This window comes from Asterias rubens, chromosome 9 (assembly GCF_902459465.1).
Source record: "Asterias rubens chromosome 9, eAstRub1.3, whole genome shotgun sequence".
In the NCBI taxonomy this organism is placed as follows: domain Eukaryota; kingdom Metazoa; phylum Echinodermata; class Asteroidea; order Forcipulatida; family Asteriidae; genus Asterias; species Asterias rubens.
In genome coordinates, this window is record NC_047070.1 from 17,301,750 (window position 1) to 17,325,497 (window position 23,748).

The 23,748-nt window shown below is 40.3% G+C and overlaps 3 protein-coding genes across 3 annotated transcripts; all 3 read left to right on the forward strand.

The window, feature by feature from the left end:
- The first annotated feature begins 1,015 nt into the window (after positions 1–1,015).
- Positions 1,016–11,648, forward strand: LOC117294847 (cubilin-like). The gene is made up of 11 exons (XM_033777384.1): positions 1,016–2,670; positions 6,556–6,786; positions 6,999–7,111; positions 7,409–7,503; positions 7,843–7,995; positions 8,817–8,914; positions 9,256–9,374; positions 9,654–9,790; positions 10,323–10,426; positions 10,565–10,680; positions 11,210–11,648. Exons 1-11 carry the CDS (start codon positions 2,221–2,223, stop codon positions 11,331–11,333), a joined length of 1,740 nt encoding a protein of 579 aa, XP_033633275.1. The 5' UTR covers positions 1,016–2,220; the 3' UTR covers positions 11,334–11,648.
- A 923-nt stretch (positions 11,649–12,571) lies between these two features.
- Positions 12,572–14,679, forward strand: LOC117294307 (GATA zinc finger domain-containing protein 10-like). Its single transcript, XM_033776667.1, has 4 exons — positions 12,572–12,696; positions 13,419–13,550; positions 14,041–14,596; positions 14,631–14,679. The coding sequence occupies exons 2-4, from the start codon at positions 13,466–13,468 to the stop codon at positions 14,677–14,679; spliced, it is 690 nt and encodes a 229-aa protein (XP_033632558.1). The 5' UTR covers positions 12,572–12,696; positions 13,419–13,465.
- A 236-nt stretch (positions 14,680–14,915) lies between these two features.
- On the forward strand, positions 14,916–22,349 carry LOC117294472. The gene is made up of 10 exons (XM_033776894.1): positions 14,916–15,402; positions 16,336–16,507; positions 16,927–17,243; positions 17,447–17,575; positions 17,765–17,835; positions 18,287–18,445; positions 18,879–19,027; positions 19,176–19,582; positions 19,969–20,005; positions 20,194–22,349. The coding sequence occupies exons 1-10, from the start codon at positions 15,057–15,059 to the stop codon at positions 21,404–21,406; spliced, it is 3,000 nt and encodes a 999-aa protein (XP_033632785.1). The 5' UTR covers positions 14,916–15,056; the 3' UTR covers positions 21,407–22,349.
- The last annotated feature ends 1,399 nt before the right edge of the window (positions 22,350–23,748 follow it).

A 23,748-nucleotide genomic window follows, 5' to 3' on the forward strand; every position in this document is an offset into this window, starting at 1 on the left:
CAACTTGTCAGTTATTGGTGATGCATCAATATTGATTATACGTGTATACATCAGGTAACATCAAACATAGATGGACTGAAATGCGTACCATTAGATGAAGGGTGACATGCGATGTCGACTTGGGTTGCAACTTGGATGGACCAAGGTAATGCTGTACTTCGAGATCGTATGTTCTCGATGTCGTCTCAGAAAAGTTAGTGCGTGGATGGAACATGGACCGCTATAGGCCTACATGCAACGCGGTTGAGGTTTCACTTTGATTCTCAATTCAAATCAATGCTAATTGTATTGAGGCCGCATGATAAGAAAAATAGTCTAGTCTCTTAATGCAGTGGACTCAAGTAATCATTATAACGTAACCAAATACTGTTACCCCTAATGTGTCTAGATATTCTAAAGTCGATTAATAACGATACTTCTGACGCCATGTTCCTGCACTTCACAAAATTGTCAATACTTGCAAGAAAACACGTTTATATGGAAGGGTCAATGCAATGGCAATTTAAACTTTACTGAGTCACATTAAAGATAGAGTCATCGTTTTGTTTTGTGTTGATGGTGATGAATAAAGGCAACATTTTAAAAGAAAGATACAAGACAAGTCACATGAGAAATGTTCAGCTGAAAACAAAACTGTCAAGGTTTTTTCAAAGGAAGCTCAATCCATCCACATTTAGCGAGGTGACAGACAGCATTTTTGGCCGAAGCATTCGCAAACAACCACCAACCCTCAAGTCCGAGAAACATTCATGCACAAATCGTTTCTCGGATTAGTGTATACTATCAACAGCTGACGCAGTGCTTCACCGACTAAGTTTGTTTTGGTCATTGAAATTTTTGAGTATTAATATCAATGACCCCACCTCTATCATCGAACTTCGAAATCTGTCTGAGCATTTTGACACTCTGTTAAGTCTGAATTTTTAAAGGTTTCCCTCTTTCTTTCTTTCTTTCTTTCTTTCTTTCTTTCTTTCTTTCTTTCTTTCTTTCTTGGACCTTTTCAGGCATCCGGTAACTCACATGATTCACACCCCGACAAGTACAACGCATGAACAGAAGAAAAACAACATCTTCACACTCTCACACATCCCGACACATGAAAAACAGTGCAGTATCCAACATGATTACTTGCAATCCATGATAGTTCCATTTCGCCTCTGGTTTTATTTGTAATCAAACGGTGCTCATTCGTAACTCGAGACAGACTTTAAGCCAGGTCTAGGGTATTAACCCTAACTTGGGAGTGCCTCCCCCGGCAGAGTGAAGTCTCCTTCTTCATCATCTTTTCTTATTATCAGGATAATTGATGATGCAAAACTGCTTCCTACGCCTAAAAGAGTCGCCACAGTATGTGCAGTGCTGCACAGTGACATTCGCTGTGAAACTGTAACACCACATAGTGTGAGAGACTCATCATTAATGCAAACTAAATGATGGAATATTAAAAATGTTTTGCAAGTGCAGTGTAATTGACCCGCGTCTTATTATTCATGATGTACTGTCTTACGCTGTTTGAGAACAATTACAGCGCGTGCTGATGCAAACAGGGACTAGGTCCCAGGTTTTATGTATACGCCAAATTATGAACGGCTCAATGATTAATTTTTATCAGATGCCGGTTATAAAATGTGCAGGTTTGCTATATTTGACATCTTGGACATACACAACCGAGACTGGAACGGCGATATTTGGCAGGATGGAGAGAACAGCAAAAGTTGTCTCAAGTTTTTATTAAAAAAAATTAAACAATAGGATAGATTCAACTATCGGACATGAATACCGGTACCATGGAGGAAAAATTAATTAATAAATCTATTTCAAGGTTCAAGCTGCATACTTTTTCGATAGTTGTCAAATCTACGACTGCGCAATTCAAGTAAATACCAATAAATCGAGGTTTATACTTAACAAAAAATAGTCTTGCTCCCACTCGTTGGCATCTTCAATCCTCCATATTTGAAGATATCAGTATATTATCTTGCAAATACCCAACTGAATGCCCTATAAGACGTATGACAATCAAAGCAGTGAGCAAAGGTCATCCCTTCACTCATGTTAATATTTGATCTACAAGATTTAAATCCCCGATTACAAAACACAATAACCTTGCATGGGGCACAGTGATCCACTTGATTAAACATTCTACCTCCATGATTGAACATCTTAGAATAGTCGTCTACGCGTTTACTCGTGGGAAGCAAAACACATCAGGGTAAAACCATGAAGTTCCTTCATGTTCTGATCGTGGTGCTCCTTGTCTTGTCACTACATTTGGGCGAATCAGAGTCCAAAAAACAACGTCGCAGTAGTAGTCGGAGGCGACCAACAAAACACCATCATGACAAAGTTACGACCAGCACAGCAGCACCAACAACAAGGGTTGAAACTAAGACACGGAAAACAACAACTGCGCCACAACAACCCATGATGAAACACAAACCCCAGTTCAACATTAACGGTCCAGTACAGGATGCCCCACCTCTTGCAGCAAGGGGGCGGCGGTATTACGAGCGGGAGGCGGGTGCAGCGACTTTCGAGGCACCCCATGAAGTTGGAATCAGTTCTGTCAGATCAAATCGTATGAGCGTAGAGGAGAAACTCATACTGCTTGAAGCTCACAATGACTTCAGAGGACAAGTCAGCCCTGCAGCTGCAGATATGGTCGTTCTTGTAAGTTAATTTTTACTCAACAATGCGTTCATATTTCGTATTTGAAGCTGATTTTTCTTGTCTATCTACATTATACGACATATTACGGAAAAGTTTCCGTATGGCGCCACCACTTTTTCATTCGATATGAAATAATATAGTATCTAATTTACCTCAATGAGATATCCTTTTTTGTAAAAATTAGTGAAAAAGTGGTGGCGCCATACGGAATGTTATCCCATATTACAACCTGAGTTTGGAAAACGGAATGCCATTAATGCAAAGCAAAAACAGTTATCCATAGTTTGTATTAATAATAGCGTACACAAATATTCAGTATTGGAATTGTTGCAAACAAAGCAACCAATCATGGCAGGTACTTTATTGAATTGAAATGTTGCAAAACATTTTCAATTGTTCTGGGGCTCCGACTCAACATTCAACCATCCTCACAACCAGCGCGGTTTGTTTATCAACAATGTGTACATTACGTTTGTTTACATCCTATTTTAACGTAGAACATTTTCGGTGTAGGCCTAGCACAAGAAGCTAGCGAAGCAATGGGTTTTGTATACGATCAATGTGAATAAGGAACCACTTTTACATTGAGTTGACAAGCGTGGTTTCTGTTTTTGTATTTTTTTTAGTGCACTCCATTTCTTAACCCTATTAATACGAGGGTCTTAGATAATTACTGCGTGTTAGACCCGACCCCCCCCCCCCCCCCCCCCCGCCCAATGTGTATACAATTTATTTGCATTTTCCAATGATTTGTACATAAAGAGACTTCATTATCATGCCAAGCTTATATCTAGAATTATTTGAGCCTTACTTTTTCGAATTGAATGGACATACGATTTTAAAATGATCACAACAATGATAGTATAAACTTAACAATGTGGTAACCCCGCCCCCTTACAGTGTATTTTTGTGTGGTTAAAATGTTAGGCATTCTATTGAGGATTTTAGGGGGTATTGAAATCTGTACAATATGCTAATTGGTGCGTTACAGTGCGGCTTAACAGCTTAGGAATTTTATTAATTTTGGTTTTTACCCATACACCGATGTGTGTTAGCACTGTATAGTCAGTATACAGTGCTAACACACATCGGTGTATGGGTAAAAACCAAAATTAATATTCTTTATCCCCGATGCAAATTTAACATCTATTATATCGTTGCGGTACCCGCTGCCAAAACATAGGATTCGAACTGCCTCTAGCTGCCGCGCAACCTCGGTAGTCTAGTTGGTAAGACACTGCTCTAGAATTGCAAGGGTCGTGGGTTCGAATCCCACCCGAGTAACATGCCTGTGATATTTTTTCACAGGACTCGGGAAAGTACTGAGTATACAGTGCTAACACACATCGGTGTATGGGTAAAAACCAAAATTAATATTCTTTATCCCCGATGCAAATTTAACATCTATTATAGCTTAGGAATTCTTTTGAGTTTTTTTAGGGGTGCGGGGGGGGGGGGTACAGAATCTGTACAATATGACAATAGCGTGTTAAAGTATGGGAACATTCGGGGTGTAATATACACACAACCCCGTAATGCATTGTTAACAATCTAAAAAGCAAAACAAAAATTACAGGATTCGGACACTATAAACACGATGCAACTATTATTGGATCGGAACTATTATTGGATCAGTCCGTTTACAAAAAACAGGTAGTCGGTCTACGTACAACCCCCTCCCCCAAATAAATAAATAACATGAAATAATAACACAAAAAGGTCTTCCACAACACATTATTTAGACCCTGTGTCATTAAATTCACGACCTTGACCGCATTTCATTAAAGTGTCTAATTTTGTTTCAGTTTTACTTGCTAAGCTAAATAAATTACTGGGCACCGGGCGAATGACTAATTGCCTGCAACTCTTTTTCCCTATACGCAACATGTTCCTGTAGAATAATGTTTGGACATGAACATTTCAAATGAACTTCATAAACTCTTACAATATTAACCAGGTTCAGTGACATACAATGAGTTGTCAAACTTACTCTGCTTGTTCAGGATTCCCATAGATACACAGGACGACCATCTTGAAGTTAGCTCTGCTGCCATTAACCGGTGTTCATTCTGAAGGTCGAGTTGACTCTTGCTGGAAAAGTGTATGCAAATTGTGGCGTAGAGTAGTAATGTCGTCTGCTTCATGTCGTCTGCGCTGCATTTCCAAACTTTTGGGTGACTGGCTAGAACTATCACTGGTTTGAAGGAAAACTGAGGTCCCTGGTCACTGTACATTTCCAGCCGAGTCTCTCCATTAATGTCAGACAATTTCCAACACCGGAAAGCTTTTCTGTAGATTTGAGCTAGCTGTAGGTCCCGTTAGTCCAATACAATGTGCGTGTTCCGTTGACAGGGCAGACTGTACAGAAAACATTTCAATAAAACAGAATGTCAACAAACCAGCGTGTCAATAAAGCAGCATGTCTGCACAGTTTTATTCCACAGACAATTTGCAACTAGTTGGAAGTATTCTTTTTGCTGGTTCACAAGTTTTTTCCCCTGAACTCCGGTCGTAAAGTGTAGCTCACCTCCCCTTTGAAAACAACAACATGAACTTCTTATACACGTTGTTTTGACAGCTCTATTCATTAACACTGTGTGTGTAACTTTCACATTTGGGGGTGTGTCGGGTTTCACTTACGAAACCGCACGAGCCATTACCTGTTGGAATTTGGCGCTCTATTCATATGCAAATTAGACTTATGCAAATTAGGCAAGTGCACGCGACCGCGCGTGTCACAAACAAGTGTGCTTCAAGATGGTATGTTAAAGATGTATACACACTCTTGAAAAGCAAAAGCACAGTTAGCTATACACGGCTATACGTAGGGTTCAGAATTTATATGAGTGATTTTACACACTGGGCTTTATTTTTATTTTTAAACCGTTAGTGTGTGTGGGGGGGGGGGTAGAACTTCCGTATTTATTGACGGCTTGCAATAGAGAACTTCCTTGAAACACAATTATATTTGACGTGACTGCATGTTAGTTGTTTTGTTGTGTTAATGGGAAAAACAATTATATCACAATGATGAAAACAGTAATGAACAATTAGTTTTATATACTGTTTTGTATCACAAAAATGCGTTTGGAATACGTCCTCGCACGGGGCATGGTCGAATACTAATTTAACATCAGTTTACTAATAAAGGTTTGCATGATAGTTTGCAAAAATAATATGCTCTGAGCTCAATTTCATAGAGCTTTCAAAAAATCCGCTTGACACGTTTCTTTGCTAAGCAAAAAAAAAATAGTTGGTCACCAGTCACAACAATGCAAGACCGATAACCTGTTCCTGCTATAACTTATAAGCAATAAAAATAATATTATTTATTTTGTTTTGCTTACGGATTTAACCCGTAATTTTATGGTCGTATATGCATGCCTGAAGTCCTTCTCATAACAATTTATTTTGCAAAAAATAAACTCTTTTTCTTAATCTATACATTATTTCATAGTCGTCATTTTAGTGGTTCGTATATCAACGGGCCCAATTTCACAGAGCTGCTTATAAGCACAGAAAGTAGCTACCAGAATAAGGTCACATGCCAAAATACAAATTAACAAGTACAATTTGGTACTGCTGACCTGTTCATTTCTGCTAAGCACTTAGCTGTCTAGCAATATTTTCTGCATAAGCAGCTCTGGGAAATTGGGTCCAGGGCCCAATTTCATAGAGCTGTTAAACACGAAAATTTGCTTAGCATGAAATTTCTTGCTTGACAAAAAATGTGTTAAGATTAAACATTCACTTTTTACCCCACAAAATGTTGTGCTCAGTAGCTCTATGAAATTGGGCCCAGCTCTCTTTTGCGCTTTTCCAAGTAAGTCATAAATTCTGGAGTAAAGTTCACCCTACTACTTTATAAAAACCTTATCCTTTAAGGACTGGCATGATGGTCTTGCAGACATGGCCCAGTCATGGGCTGATGGTTGCTTCTTCGCCCACGGCGGTACATCGAGTGGTGGACAGTTCGGTTGGATTGGCCAGAATCTATGGGCCGGGAGCGGCACGAGCTGGGATGTCTACGGTATGGTGGAGAGCTGGTACAACGAGGTGCAGGACTACAACTACAACAACGGTAACTGCAATGGTGTATGCGGTCATTACACTCAGGTTTGTTGGACACTAATAACTTCTCTCCGCCAGTCTTCAGAGATTTTCAAAATAAATCAACAACAAAACGGTGCCAATTCCGATCTGCATTTCGCTGAATTCCGTCTTTTCTCAAACACAAACCGGACCAACCTCCAAACCTTATCCTCTGTCGTGCAAAGCTACTCTAAAATAAATTCACGTATCGTAAACATTTTATTGTATTTTTGCAGGTTGTATGGGCGGAGACTACATTTGTGGGATGTGCACTCAAAACCTGCCCGTTCATTCAGGGCCTCTCTGGCTGGTCCCCAGCCACCATTTTGGTCTGCAACTACGGTGAAGGGTAACCAACTAATCTCTTTTCAGTATACCCCCCCCCCCCCCCCCCCTAACCAATGTTCCAATACATGTAAAAACATCTATTGTACATTAAAGTACCCATCTAAAATCTTCTTAAGAATTCCTGGGATTCCACGCACAAAACTTGTTTTCACTTTTATCAAAGACTCATCCGGGCTGCAATCTCAAGTACCTTCCCCCTCTATCAAATACTTTATTTCCTTTTATTGTAAACACTTGCTTCGCGTCGTTGCATGTAATTCATTTAGAGTGTCTAATATAACTTTGTTTCCACTGGCAGCGGAAACTACGTGGGTATGAAGCCATACGTTAGTGGAGCACAGTGCAGCCAATGTCCTGCCGGCTATACGCAATGTATTGATGGAGAATTGTGCGGTACGTGAGTTGATGCATTTAAAACAGTCGACGTTTCGAGCGATGTGCTCTGTTCGTTTTCATGAGACAGATTATAACAACATCTGTATTTTCCCCCTTTTATGTCAATAAAATTTCACACACTCATTCATCTCATAATAATGTTCTTCCAAATCCTCCTGCAACTAAACTGGCAGAGTCAAACTTATTCTTAAAAAAAATGATTGCTTGTACTCTATATTGAAGGTAAAAAGAGAGAAACTGTAAGTTGTGTGTCAAAACAGCCAGATCTTGTTCGCACAGTTGTTGTTGTGTTTTATTATTAGTAACTTATTTTTCAACTTTACTTTAAATCACCAGCACGCCCCGACCAGGTGCCTGATGGGGAAACTGTCGACGAACCTACCGAGACCGACACCCCAGACCAACCCGTGGAACCCGGACCAGGAACCGGTGATAACGGGGGCAATTCTGGTGGAGATAATGGCGAAAGTGGTCCCGATCAACCAACTTGTGAGTACCATCCAAGGACTATCTCAAACTTAATGATCTGGATATTCAATGTTTGTTCTGTAATTATTGATCTTCTGTTGTGTCTCTTGTTGTTGTAAATGTTGTTGCTGTTGTTTTTGGCGCTGCTGCTTAGTAAGTTGTTGTTTTGTCTGTTGATTGTTCATTTGGTTCTTTTGCTGCTGCTGTGCTGCTGTTGCTGTCGTTTCTCGAAGAAACCTTCTTGAAACAGTTCAGAATTCAATTATATAATATTATAGGCTTTCAACAACATTTTCTTTTTCATTATAGTATAGACGTGTTTTACCTGCACTGGTTTCTTGGGTTGTGTGTGGGAGATTTGACTCTACACAGATGACCCCCCACATGGACAAAAAGCCAATCTTCAATCGTGTAGGAATTACGCCCACTTCTCAGGGCTTTAGCAGTAATTGCATTAAGTGCAAATGTTACAATGTCTTCACACTTCGAATCAGAATTACGAGATTGAAACAGCTTTAACATTTATTTGATTATAATAAGTTATTTTATTTTTCGCTGGGACGAAATCACTCAACTAATGTTTCCAGTAAACACATGGGAAGTGTCGTCTAAGATGTTTATGTGTGTATGAGGCTATACAAAACATAATATCAAAAAGAGTACAAACAATAACTTGAATCCCACTCGAACAGTATGCCTGTGTTATGTGTTTGTTGTTGGTTTTGTATATATATATATATTTTTTTTGGGGGGGGGGTGTTGGGAAAGGGTTGGCCTACGTTCAAAAGTTTGCCCAATATTGATGTGTATTCCGTTTGACTTTTTTCTTTCTTTCTTTCAAGATTGTGGTGGGACTTTGGAGACAAAGTCGGGAGAGATCGCGTCACCAAACTGGCCAGTCCCGTACAGCTCCAACTTAGAATGTGAATGGATCATACGGGTAAGTGTCATCGTCATCTTCAAAGACAATGTTCGGATATGCTTTTTGTTCTTCATCATCAAAAGAACATAAACTATCCTTACTCCTTTTGCTGAAATAAGTCACAAAAACTTCTGAAACTAGTCACGAAAACTTTTTGAAATAAGGCACGAAAACCAACTTCTTGATACACATGGTGTTACCGCAAACCAAAATATCGATAACTCACCATGCAATGTCTCAAATCCAGAAAAGGAAAAAAGGGTTAGATTGATAGTTCAATCAGTGGCCGAAGACTGCTCAAAGGGAAACATTACAACCCAATATAATGTTGCTGCGTTTTAATGTTTGTATACTTTTAGGGTAAAAGAGACCAAACAGTGACTCTTGAGGTAACTTACATGGATATTGAAGCGGAGAGGCAGTGTGGTTGGGATTACCTGCAGGTCAAACCAAACGGAGAAACAGGAGGGAGCACAAAGTAAGTTCAGAAGAGACAAACCAAGAAATGTATATCTCCTCATCACTAACAGTCACATTGGTACTTGTAAAGTGTTTTGGCTGGTTACCGTAAACCGGTAAGCATAATTATGTTGTGCTTAGCTACTTGTTATGCTTGTAAGCAGCTAAAACAATGTTGGTCCCAGATATTAAAGAGGTTCCAAGTTATGTTGGTTTAATCCCCATCATACTTTCTTCTACAAACTCCTCCCATCTTCTCCCTCCCCCATCTCATGATCTCCTAACTCTGTCTCTTCAGATATTGTGGCAATGTCACTCCATCTCCATTAACGTCGGAGGAAAATGAACTCAGGGTAATCTTCAAGAGTGATGGTTCTGTTAATAAGGGAGGTTTCGTAGCTTCGTACAGACTCAATGGAGGCAAAGCAGAAACAGGTAAAACAGAGGAAGTATTAAGAGGAAGTTCAACCACTTCATCATTCATGTTTCTCCAGCTTTGGGAAAGTTGCAAGATTTGTTTATGCGTTGAATAATAACTACAAAATCTATAACTAAATTGCATGTGTTAACAAAGTCAAAACATCAATAAAAACGTCTTGGATATTCCAACTGGAAACATTTTGTGCTCGATGGGACATGGTCTACCCCCCCCCCCCCCCACCCCGCTTCGCCCCCTCTTGTCTTTGTTACGTGCTAAATAAACTCAGGAATTCGTTTGAGGATTTTACGGGGTTTCTTCTGTACAACAGGAAAATGGAGAAATCGGGCAAAGAAGTGGACAATATTTCCACATGATAGGTTTATTCTTGGCAACAATAGATGAGTATTGTTCCTTCAAGTTAGACGGTCAAACTAATCGTTTGCCAATAGATATCAACGTGGCGATTTGTGATATATAGTATAATTTATCATTTACTAATTGTTGCTTACGGTTTCTTTATAACTATTTTTTTCTTCTCGTGCTCAGATCCCGTTTGCGGTGGCATTATAACCGGAAAGAAAGGCAACATTAAGTCGCCGGGCTACCCAAAAAACTACTCCACTGGTCTCAACTGTCTGTGGACTATTGAGGTAAAGTGCAAACTAAAGGCATTTTCAAGTAACGGTTTGAAAAGAAGTTTTGCAACAGCTAATTCCATTTTCTCATCGTTGCTTTAGTACTGACAAAAATAATATCATGTTTGATTTTGTTTGTTTGTCAACACACAGGTTGCAGATAATAAGCGTGTGAGACTAACCTTCCGAGATTTTCAAGTCGAAGACGACCCGATGTGCGACTACGATAAAGTCACCATCCGTCTTGGAAATGAGAGACTTCCAATGGTGTAAGTAAACTCAGAGGAAGGGAATGTTTTCTAAAATTCTTCTATTAAAATATGGACAGGGCAACAGGAATGTTACCCAAAATGAATAGTCGGACGTCTTGAGGCCAATAGCCAGAGATAAGTTTATGCAGACGGATATGATGCCTCGTATAGATATATAACAAATTAGTGATGGGAAGGCATTTCTTTCACTGACTTTCACATCGCAATTTTATCCTAAAATGTCCCCAAACATTGTCTGCTAATTGTCTTGCACTCATTAAAAGACACGCAAGCTATTTTTTAGTGATATCATTAATTGACATCATCATGTTATCTTTAAAAAAAAATCCAAACCACTTTACATTGCAGCAGAAGACACGTTGCCTCCGACCACACAGTCACGATGAACCAGGATACAGGATCATAATCCAACGGCACATCACGCGCCAGATTTCACTATACAAATGAAATCAATAAAAACACCCAATACCAAAATACATAATGATGTTCTGTGATCATTTCTTTCTCGTCATTTTTGTGTCTACAGTTTATGCGGTAACGAGAAGCCGAACGGGAATCTGATATCAACAAGTAACAGAATGGAGATACATCTGATAAGCGACGGAGCGAACACTGCCAAGGGTTTCTCTGCAGCCTGGAAAGCCATTTAAATTATATCCATAAGTAATTAGCTTTGCAAGGTGTGATGAATAAACTATACTATACAATACTGTTGCACACGTGTCCGGTGTTTTTGCAGTAAACCTACGCTGTTTTTCATTAGCTGACTCCATTATTTTTAAAAAGCTTTTAAAAGTTAACACGTTTTCGTAGAATTTAAATTTTTAATTGACATTTTAATTGAAACTCTTACTAAAGCCTAGCAGTAATCTTGTTCATTTCCGGTTGTATTAAAAGGGATATTATCGAACAAAAGTAGGCTGAGTGCACTAGTCAGGTTGTATATAAAGTTATTTCTTTTTTAGTAGTCGTATAACATCATGAAGTAATTGTAATTTACAAGAACTTATTATAGTAAATAAATAGAACCTGTGAATACTGTTAAGCAATATGCTATTTGATATCTTTCCTTCAATCCACTCCACCCCCCCCCCCCCCCCATCCAACCATGCACCCCCCGGCATGCTTGGGTATAACAAAAGTATTTGAGTATCTTTCATTCAATCCCCCCCCCCCCTTAACCATCGGCACCCCTGATTCCCAGCCCGCGTGGAAGAATTACCACCCGTTCTTAAGCAAAAGGCCCTACTTAAAACAAAAAACAGTCTGGCGATTGTCTTCAACAAGAAGGGTATCCACGGGTGATCCGGGACTGAACTGCCAAGTTTATGTTAAATACATCCTGTTTGTTCTCACTAATTAAAGATATGTTGAATACTGTTTTCCTGAGCATATGGGCCTATAATGAATCAAAAGAAAGAACGCAACCCCAGTCAGCCACTGATTACACTTTTCTAATTAACAGTGTAAATGTGCGACAATAATTTTCTCCCGAAACTGGTTTCCGATAATGACTATTGGGAAATCATCATCGCTCTAATCGCCTCGCTTGGGAATTATTCTGGACGCTATTTAAAACTTTCACAATTCACAGTTTATTAATGAACAATAGCGTGGAGGTGAATTGAAAGAAATAACTGCATCAAATTGTTTATAATAATGTCAGGAATGAAACGGTGGGTTAACCATAATGAACAAAGAGAATATTCAGTTAGACATCCCTCATCGGTGTTTTACGCAGGCCTAAAGAGGTCGTTCACTCCTCCATTGTAATTTATAAGTAGCGTACAGTTTAGCCCCCGCCCCCCCCCCCCCCCCCAAAAAAACGCCTTTTTTTTATAGCGCCCTCTGTGGGTAGGAAACACACGCACGCAACATCACTGGCTGGCATGACTGACTGCAGGATGTGTGACAACAACACGATTGGTGGTCTTTACTTTAGGCTAGTTTCCTTGATTGTTTCTGAGTGTTGGTTGAAGGCCTTAAAGTTGTCTATCTATTCCTGAGAATACGGTGAGCATTTTCAATTAAGTGTGCGTGTGTTTACGTAATATTAAACAAAGGGAAGGATCGGGTTGTCAATTGATCGGTGAACTGACTTGTCACTTGTTGATCGTTCGATCATTTCTCATCCATTGCAATTGAATGCAGTTATCACACAGATGAGTAACCACACACATTATCAATATTATATTATCAGCAGTCACCAACGCAAATAAACTTGAGCCCACTTCACTTGTTGAATGAAAATACTTCCTTGATGAGAAATCCATACAGTGCATGCTCCTGCCAAAAACTTCTTCATGTAAAACTCATGTTTATGTAGCAAAACGCAGTAAACTTCTGCCAACTACCTCCATCATCCATCCCTGTTGTATGTAACGAACTGACAGTCACAGTCACAATGGATTTGTTTAAAACTGGAATCTGCAGTAGTAGAGAAGTACAATGTATGTAGGCATGGTAGGCAGGCAATGTCACATGTATTGACATGCGTCAGTTCAAATGGCAGGCCATCTGCCTTTATTTACTGCAGTTACACACTGGTGGCAAATGGCAAATAAAACAGCCGAGGACTAAACCAAATTCACTCCAAGTTGTCATGCTGGCTAGTAAAATGTTCAAAAGCCTTTTATTTTGGGGGGTTAGAAATATGTATTGGTGGTAAAGCTACAAATTCTTCCTTTATTGATTAAAATATGCATAATTTTGTTCCTTTTTTGCTCCTATCCTAGATTTAAGTTCTTTCTGTTGGTTGTCCTTTTGTTGGCTGTAAACTACAATGCTGCCTTCCATGAGTCCAGGTCGGGGTCGAGGTATGACGGTAGATGTTTCTTACGATTCTGACAAATCTCAGCGTCATTCTGGTAAAATATATGTCATTATTTCATTCAGTCATTCACAACTTTTCATGTATTATAACCTACCCCCCCCCCCTTCCAAAAATGTATGTTGCTGGCTGCCCCTGCAGACCAATCAAACAACCAAATATTCAGTGCAAGCTTTATCATTTCGTCTGTCTCGGTCTCTGCACCCTGTCAGAGACTGAATTTCAAGGGAAAATCTACAACACCGCTGAAATTTTACCTTAAAAACTTCAACTAAGCCAGAAACGTTTAAAAATTACAATGACCAGAGTCAAAATCAAGGGGAAAAGGCATTTTGTAACATTTATGATCAGTGATATTAAGGAATCTGAACTTTTGCATTTGTTTCTACAACCCCCCCTCCCCACCCCACCCCCACCATACCTCTTGTCAAGGGCTTTAAAATAAATTTGACTGAAGAGTTTGTTTGTTTTTTAAAGTGGACAACAATTTGGATTATTTTTGTTTCTTACTTTTATTATTAATCTAGAGCTCAGTTCAACATCCAGTGACGAGTCACCGGTGAACCCAACAGCAAGCTTTGCCTCCTATGATTCAAGCAATGGTCTGAACAGTCCACACATAGCATATGGAATGGAACCTCCGAGCCCACCCACTGCACAACAGCAATGGCAGCAGCAGCACAGTCTCCTGCCTCAGCAGCAGCATTTACAGTCCCAGCAGCAGCATTTACACTTTCAGCAGCACTTTCAACAGCAGCAAGCCTTCATAATGTTTCAACAACAGCAGCAGCAACAACAGCAGCAGCAGCAGCAACAACAGCAACAACAACAGCAGCAGCAGCAAATTTGTGAAGACATTGGTAACAAACAACAGCAGCACAATCAGGTAACCCCTAACAACGTTTCACATCCACAACAAATTCGTATTTTGAAGCGACCACCACAACAGTCACAACAGCAACAAAAACCACAACAGCTACATCCGCCACAACAACCGAATCAACAACAACAACAGCAACAACAGCAACAACAACCACAACAGCTACAGCAACCACAGCAGCGACAACAGCCACATCAACAACAGCAACAAAAACACCATCAACAACAACCACAACAGCTACAGCAGCTACATCAGCCATTGCAACAACCACAACAACAGCAGCTAAAACACGAACAACCACAACAGCTACAACAGCTGCAACAACAACAGCTACAACAACAACAGCTGCAACAACAACAGCTACAACAACAACAGCTACAACAACAACAGCTGCAACAGCCACAACAACAACAGCTACAACAACAACAGCTGCAACAACAACAGCTGCAACAACAACAGCTACAACAACAACAGCTACAACAGCCACAACAGCCACAACAACCGCAACAGCTACAACTACAACAACAACAGCAACAACGACAGCCACAACAGCTAAAACAACAACAACAGGGACGCCAACAGCATCAGAGCACAACCAGCCCACCTCAAGCTGGCTTCCCCAATATTGTTGCTCCATCCTTTCTTCCTTCCAACATTTCTCCCATGACTCTGAACTCTTTCATCGATACATCAGTCCCCCCACCACCCATCGGTGTACCCATTCCGGGTTTACATTTCCCTGCATCTGCAAAATCTCCTCCTTTGACTTACCCGACCACCACAACACCCTTCCATGCCCAGCCTCCTCGTCCTACAAAACCGAGCGTGCCTTCACCAACTAAGCCCAAGATTTCTCCAGACCTTCAGCCTACGCACAGATCCCAACCTATGAAATGGAAGCCTGATGCAAACGGTGACCATGGTTCAGCTTTCACCTCCATTGAAGACTCACAGTGGGATAACTTCGAGTTGGGAGGAGGTTACGCATCCCCAATTACTATGGATATAGGTGAGTAATACGGCAAAAGAGTAATCCAAATCATTACTAGTGTGGCCGAGAGGTTAAGAGCACTGGACTGGGTTTGAGACCTGGTCATGACACTTGTGTCCGACAGCAAGATACTTTTAACCCCATGACTGCTTTTGTTGTAAGCAGTTTGGAAGGTAGTCCATTATGCTCTTAGTCAGGCCTCGTGGATGATACCCATGGCTTCATCCTTGGGGAGTGCTCAATGAGTAGGTGGTAACTGGCAATGTGCCCCCGATGGCAGTTGATTTGGGTTGATAGCCGAAATTAGTATACACATAATGAATGTTTATGAGTGCAATGGTGCAAATATGTTCATGAGTTGAAAGATGGAATGTTCTATTCAACGAGGCGGAGCCGAGTTGAATGGAACATTCCAGCTTTCAACGAATGAACATATTCGCACCATTGCACGAATGAAAAACATTCATTATTTGTTTTATATAACATCCAAGTAGATCTTTGTCATTTTGATTGAAAGATACAACTTTCAAAACAAACAAAGCGTAGGCCTCCAATTTTTAATTGTAGAAGACGAATGCTAGTAATTTTACTAATTATGCCTTGCTGCGTTACCGAAGACAACGCGCACGCAGTGATGTTTTTACTCAGCTTTTTCGTTCCATCCGAAAAGTACCATTGCACGCTGGCAGCGTGCAATGGTACTTTTCGGATGGAACGAAAAAGCACGGTGAGTGACTCAGTGTGCAATGGTACTTTTATTTGCTATCACGTGACGGACAATCCTCCAATCAAATGGCAAGGATCTGCTTGGGTGTTATATAATAAGGTTTAGCCCTCACCTTTGAGTGGCAGTCCAGCCAGGCACTTTAAAAATTGTTTAACTGTACTGATCGGAAAACCTATCCAAAGTATTCTCACACTGTTTACAAACTATTATTTTTGTATTCTTAGGACTTCAAGGTCAATCACCCGTATTTGTGCCAAAAGCAGCGAACCAACATGTACAACCATCCCAAGGATCGAGCCAAAATGAGCAGCACTTTCAGACAAAGAAGCCATTTTTACAGACCAGAGATGCTACACAAGGACCAAAGCAGTGGATCAATAAAGACAAAGCTAAAGGGTATTTGGGAAAGGCGAATGTTAATATCATCCGATAGGGTTTATTTTTTCTTGTAAGTTCTCTGACCACAGAATTGTTTGATTAAATTTGATGCAATATATTTTTCAGCAAATTGTAATTGGATCAAAGTCTTATATTATGGCCGAAGTTCTGTGATTCATGATTAACACATACTCCTATTTTCTCAAGGGAGATCAATTAATCATTGTGTTTAATGAGAACCTTTGTTGTCTTTCCTTATGAAGTCAATGTTTGATTGTGACATCATCATTTGAAAACAAAACTGTAACTCCAGAATCTCATCAACAAAAATAGCACATACCGTAGAGGTTCCTAATTTTTGTGGGAATCTTGACCCAAAGTGGTTTACGAGAAATGAGTACCAAAGTGTTTATGTATCGGTTATCTTGTTCATGCAGGCGTGGAATACCAAAGAAAGACGTCAAAGGACCATCAGCGAGCCAGTTCCCCAAACCACAACAAGGATACAACGCCTTTCTCCAGGGATACAGTACTGCTCCCAACGGAACCAGCTCCTCCTACCAGTGCCACGGATCCACCAAACAGCAACAGGATGCCAGCAAGGCGGCACTGTCCAAAGAACAGAAGAAAAACGAGTACGAGTGGCAGAGTTTCAAGATCATTCGTAAAGTCCGCAAGCTTCTGGGAGGTCTGAAAGAAGATTCCGCAAGGGAGAAAGAGATAGCTGCTGAGATTGTCAGGATCATGAAAGCTGGTAGGTTGGATTCCATAAACTTAGGTCTAATGATTTCATGTTTAAAATGGTTCATGCTGATTGTTCACTTCATGAAGATTGACTTTGTCAAAAGTAAATCAGTGATATCTTCCACTGAAGAAGCAAGCCAGTTTGAATAAAATAAAATTTCTATATGTGTGGGTTAAGACAAGTTTTATTCTCTTTCTCTTTTGTTTTATTAGAGTCCAGTCGCCTTGCCTGCTTTCCTTGGCCCAAGGAGCAGTTTGTGGCTCTGGATGAGATCTTCGGCTGGGCCATGGATAACTCGGATCTACTCGATAAGGCTTGCAAGGTGATCCAAGAACTTCACTGTAAGTATTTAGTTTTTCATAGGATTATTTTAGTCAAAATGTTTTATCAAAACTAAGATCAAGTAAAAGCGCTGACTTTTGTTTTTCAGTATCCTTATTGGTGCATCTATCAATCTTGTGTTTCAATTACTCTTACTTGCATAACCTGTTGTTTACTTTGTTTGTATTTTTGGATAATTTGTTATTTAGGTTTGCACCCGCAGAACTTCCAAGAGGATCTTTTGAATGTGATTATGAAGAGACAAAGCCAGTATATCAAGGTATAGCTGAAAATGTAATCCTTTTTACTCAAGAATCTACCAGTGACTCAGAAAGGATTAAGTCTTGAAGAGTCAGGGCTAAGTCCAGTGGTTTTAGTGTAGGGCCAGTAAATCTATGGCCAAGTCCAGCAGTCTTGTGTTACATGGGTTTTAATTGTTGATTAATGGTTTTTTTTGCAGTGGGGATAAAGAATATAATTTGGTTGTTACCCTCATACCAATGTGTATTAAGCACTGTACATACTCAGGACTTTCTTGAGTTCTGTGGGGGAGGGGGAAATCCACTCAGGTGGGATTCAAACCCACAACCTGCAGTCAGGGGATATGACTCGGGTTGGATTTAAACCCTCGAATGACAGTAGGCAAATAACTTGGGTCAGATTCGCACCCACAACCTGCAGTCAGGGGATGTGTCGTTCTTATAATTGAAACTTTCTTTTTCTTGTCAAAGGTCTCCACAGCAACGAATAAAGACAAGTTGTACACCACTTTCTGTGGCCTCCTGACCCAACTCTTCATCGTGTCTCGCTCCGCTACAAATGGCCTGAACAACATTACTGATAAACTGTTGGATAGTGTCGTCAACAAGTGGATCATGTGTGATGTACAGGTGAGAATAACATCCGTAACTTTCTTCTCGGATTTTCAAAATAATGTGTCAGTTGGACATAGTCTGAGATTCCATGCCATTGGTTTAATAAATACCTTTGAGGCACAGTTATTGTGTACAGGCTGATTGAAAGAGAAGTTTGTTTTAAATTGGTTCTTATTTAACCCACATATCCTAGTACAAGTGTGCAGCTAGGTAAAGGCGCTTTAACCTTATAATTCTTGTTCATCATTTATACTTTCAGGCCACCCTCTTACTTTCTCAAATCTTGGGTAGCATACAACCCAATCATGCAAACACAACACTGCTGCCTCTTTGGCAAAACAGTTCTACTCCTGGGGTGGCATGGGTGGCCATAACCAATTGTTGCTAGGAGACTGCTACTTTTGAGTACATTTTTTATTCTCACTTTTAACGATCAATTCTCAAACAGGGGACTGCAGATGATCATGCGCTCCTGACAGAAGTGTACGCATCCTGCTTGAGGGCGCTCTTTGTTAACATTGGTCCTCAACTAGCCAGCTCCATGGACCAGCGATATAATAAACAGCTGAGGGATCAAGTGCTTGGTAGCAAGCCAAGGTATGTCTGTCACAGTTTCTTTTTTAACATTTTGGAAGTCCAGAAGTAGGCACTCGTGTGTCCATAGCCTGACATTGGTGCATACATATTTCTCTTATCCATTACATCTACACTATTTTTATGCAGTGTTTTCAATACACAATTGCAGATTTGTGAAAGAGGCCATGCTGAACTTGCTCTTATTAAGAGCAGCAGACTGGCAGGAGGAGGTGTTCTCCAAGAAGAACACCTTCCCAGAGGATCAGAAGGAGATTCCCGACACGGCACAAAGATGTTGGGCAGCAGGAGAGGGTACCGAAGTATCGGATGAAGTGAACCAGAAAGAAGCGCTGAAGGTGGCATCAGTTACAACCACGAGTGAAAATCTGTCAAAAACTGATCACACTCGACCAAGTGCAGAGACGGCATCCCCTACTGTATCGTCCATTACACCAAAGACGCAACCAGACAATCTGCAGGCCACGACTGCAATGTCTTCCCTCTCCTTACATTCTAGCAACAGCAACAACTCTAATTCCATCCTCAACAGTGCTGATTGTCAACAAAATTTCAAAAGTGAGTGAAAAAAAAAATTTTTTTTAGTTGTTTACCTCATTTGCAATTTTCATGCAATACATCAGAATTATGTATGTTGAGCTTTGTACTCCTTCTTTCTTTTGTTTAAAATGTTGTCAAAAGAATTTGGGGCTGAAAGGGTTAAAAGAATTTCATCAATCTCTTATTACACCCATCACAATCAGAGACTCTTCACCAATTCCCTTCAATAGCAAATCAGAACTTAAACGACCCCTCAATTCAAGCAGGCTACCCCACTCGGGTAATCTTCCATTCTTCATTTAATTGCTGTATGAGGAAGTTCCAACACTTCTGCTACACAAGTCCAAAAGGGAGCATGTTTAACCACCAGTCACTGATAATTATTCTGTCTTATTCTTTTACAGCTGGAATTAAAATTCAGACATCACAGCCACAGCAGAGGTAAGACACCAATAATCTTTTCCAAATATTGACTCGAATCCCAAACGAGGAGATTGCCTGTGACTGTTTTCACAGAACTCAGCAATTTATACAGAGTACGCAGTGTTTACATACAGCTATTTATGTTCACCAATGACAATTTGCTGTTCTAAACCATTTATTTTATTTTTTTTTCTTTCTTCTCGCAGACCACAGTCAATGCAAACAAACTCCTCATCAGATGCAAGTAAATGCCTGCATGTCGACAACGTCCAATCAAATGGTATGCAAAACACTGAACCACTGTCATCGATGGACATTTATGGCCCGCCATATACATCAGAAGATGCAGCTTTCCGTACCAGCAATGATATCCCTAATGCAACAGCTAACATACAAGAGAGGAAGCTCAGCAGCCCATCACATGTTGCATGGACAGCTACTAAACCTAGGAGTTCCCCTGCCACGGGTAGAGGTATGATGAGATTTGAGTATAGCTCGACATCCCCTCTAGCCTTCATTCAGAGTGGGCCTCCTCAGGATGCTGCCTTCAAAAGATATGACAGTGAGCGCCTTGAAAAGCAGACTACTACTATAAAGCAACTGAGTAGTGATTATAGCACTGAGGTGGATCAAGTTCCCACAAGCCGCCCAACACAAGAGTATAAACTGTGGTCTTCTCCCAAGTCTAGCCAGGACTGTTGTGAGGATAGACCCGACTGTATGGAATCTTCTACTGGTGCTGATCGTAACACAACCGAGGATTTGGGAAAACTTGGCAAGTGGTCGAACCAAGGATACTCGCAGGACTCAGTTGAAGAAATAAACGATAAGTATTTTGCCTCTCAGGAAGTTGACACTGAGCAATTTGCGCCGGTAACTTCTGGTGAGTCAAATGATAAGGAAGAAACCAGTGGGGATCGACAGACACTTTTGACGACTCAGGAAGCCGTGTCGAAGAAGGATGAGGTAGAAGGAACTGCTTCTTTTGATAGCAATCTTGTTTGTCAAGACCCGCTTGCATCAGCCTCAAACATCCCTCCTGAGGATTCCAACCAGAAGCTAGCTCCAATGGTGTCTGATGAGACATCAGTGGGACTCAATCAATATGAACAAATCCAATCCACCGCGGCACCTGGCAAGCCAGCCTCCCCACAGGTGGTTAACTGCTCCCTATGTGGCAGTGACAGACATCGCACTCGCCAGTGTGCTACCTTCAAAAAGTACGCCCCGCATGTCAAGACAGATGACTGTGCGCCAGAAGAGACCCCAGAAGATGATGTCCAGAAACCAACTGCAGAGAAATTTGGAAGCTTCATCTTCTGCAGCAAATGTGGCCAGAAAGGTCACCTGGTATACGACTGTGCGGTCAGAGGTTCCTTTAATATCTTCCAGCAACAAAACGGCACTAGTTTTATTTAAATTGATAATATTCCTGTTCTTATTATGTGGCGTATGCTGCACTCACTTCATACAATTGGGGTCCAACAATGGAACTTATGCATTGACATCATCATGCCACCATCTTAGAGGTAACACGTAATGAAACAGTGAAAAGCGCCTATCTCTGTGTGCGGGGTTCAAAGGATGGGTCAATGAGCAACCTTTTGTTGGACCTTTGACTGAGGTCACCCTACTCAAATGGCTTCATATGCCTTGGGTCTATTTTCTAAGGATCTTGCCTTTCCTATTTACTTTAAAGGGTACTCAAGTCCTCTCACAATTTATTGGCTCTGTCATTTAAAAAGAATGACCTTGAAACGAGCAATTTTGTGAACAGTTACACAGGTTTGTGCCAAAACCGGGCGTGTGTTACAGGATAGAGAAGAGATGGATATTGCAAGTTTGCAGTGTAACTTCAACTTAAATAAAAGTGTTCCTTTTGAATGTTTATATGTAAATGGGTTTTTGATTTTTTTCCTTGTTCCTTTTTTTTCTTTGGAGGAGGAGGGGGGGGGGGGCGGTATGCAAAGTTCGTACAAATTTATTCATTGTGCCACATGTTGCAGTGGAGCCAATTATATACACGATGGTTACGAGCTAGCTTGGTGGTCTAGTGGTAAGACATATGCTCTAGCAATGCAAAGGTTGTGGGTTTTAATCCCACCAAAGTGATTTGGGTGCGATTTAAGAAAATCGTCTTGTCCATTTGCATACAATTGCATTTAGTCCTGCATATGGACGTGTGCAATTGGTTGTCTTTTGCATGCTAAGGTTTGGGGTTTCTATTATAGTTCTTGAATGTGCTTTGGTTCAGTATGTTATTTATTTTTTTAGTAATAATTGTGCAAAGTTTAAGAAAGTTTATTTTCTGAGAAAGACGCCTTTTATTTACCATACCCTATCAAACACATCAATGTCCAATAGGAGACTTTCCAACGCTAGGCGGCAGCAGACATACCGGGTAAATTTCCATTGTTTACGTAGTTCTGAACATGCGCATAATTCTGAGAACAATGGATTTACCCGGTAAGTCTGCTGCCCTCTATCGTCCCAGAAAGTCTCCCATTGCATGATTGTTTGGATATTGTAAGAGTATTGTTGTAATTGTAAGGGAACTGCAGAATGAAACTCTATGTACAATTATTAACACTTGATTTGCATGAGGCTCTGCATGCTACGATTCTAACTCCCCCTTATGCAAGGTTGAGACTCAATACTGACTCAAAGGTCAGAAACTTGGATCCAGATCTTGTTTTTCATTTGAATAATACGCCTCATTCTGTGCAAAAAATGTTGGCTCTGGATGTAATTAGTAGCTTTCAAGATTCTTCACTTTCAACTTCAAGAATATTGATGTACACTTACACATAAAGAGAAAGATCTTTTCTGAGAGCTTGTTCAACTTACTGGCCTTGTTAAGCAAATTCGGTCCAGCAACAATTTGGAGCTACAAGCCCTTTAGTCTTGTGGATGTTTCCCTCAAATTTGAGCCCTGGTATACAAGTTGAAGAGCATGACAGCAGTAGCCATGTATGACATTAGGGCTAGGGGGCCAATACACAAGAAATTGACCCGTTGATGTTAAATAAAATTAAAAAGTAAATCAATTAAGATGGAATTAGCAGGTTATTGTACTTGATTGACTTCCGTTTTCACTTTATTTCCAGTATTTACACATAATCACCACCATATTTTCATGTTTAATGCCATGATTAAATTAAATCTACTATAATTTAGTTTTTGGTTTTTACATTAAGAAAATAACAAAAAAGGGGAGATATACCTTCATTTGGTTTCATGCACACATACAAGCGCCATGTTTATCTATTGTGACACTCGTAATACAAACTGTGACTTTGACACCCTATGCCCAAATTCGAGGAGTGCTTAAGCATGAAAATAAGCTAAGCATGAAAATAAGCTAAGCGCAAAAATAAGCTAAGCGCAAAAATAAGCTAAGCGCAAAAACAAATTATGCTCAGTGCAATAGGGTTACCAGCTATACTACCTTTTAAGGTAAAAAGCATGTACCACTTGTGACTAGTTTCCTGCTTACACGTTTGCTTAGCAGAACAAAAAAGTTAAAAACGCAATTTCTGCTCTATTGGGCCCTTTTTCATTCTATTCTTTGTTAGACTGTAGTGCGCATATTTGTGGAAGTAAATTGAATAGCTTCATTTGATTAAGTTATATTACATGTTCCTGTAATATGTTGACCAAAGTGGCCTTTTTCAACAAGTCACACCGACACATTCAAGAGTACCTTCAAAACTTTCATTTAGTTTATAACATGCAACTATTATTCCCTCACATTTGGTGCC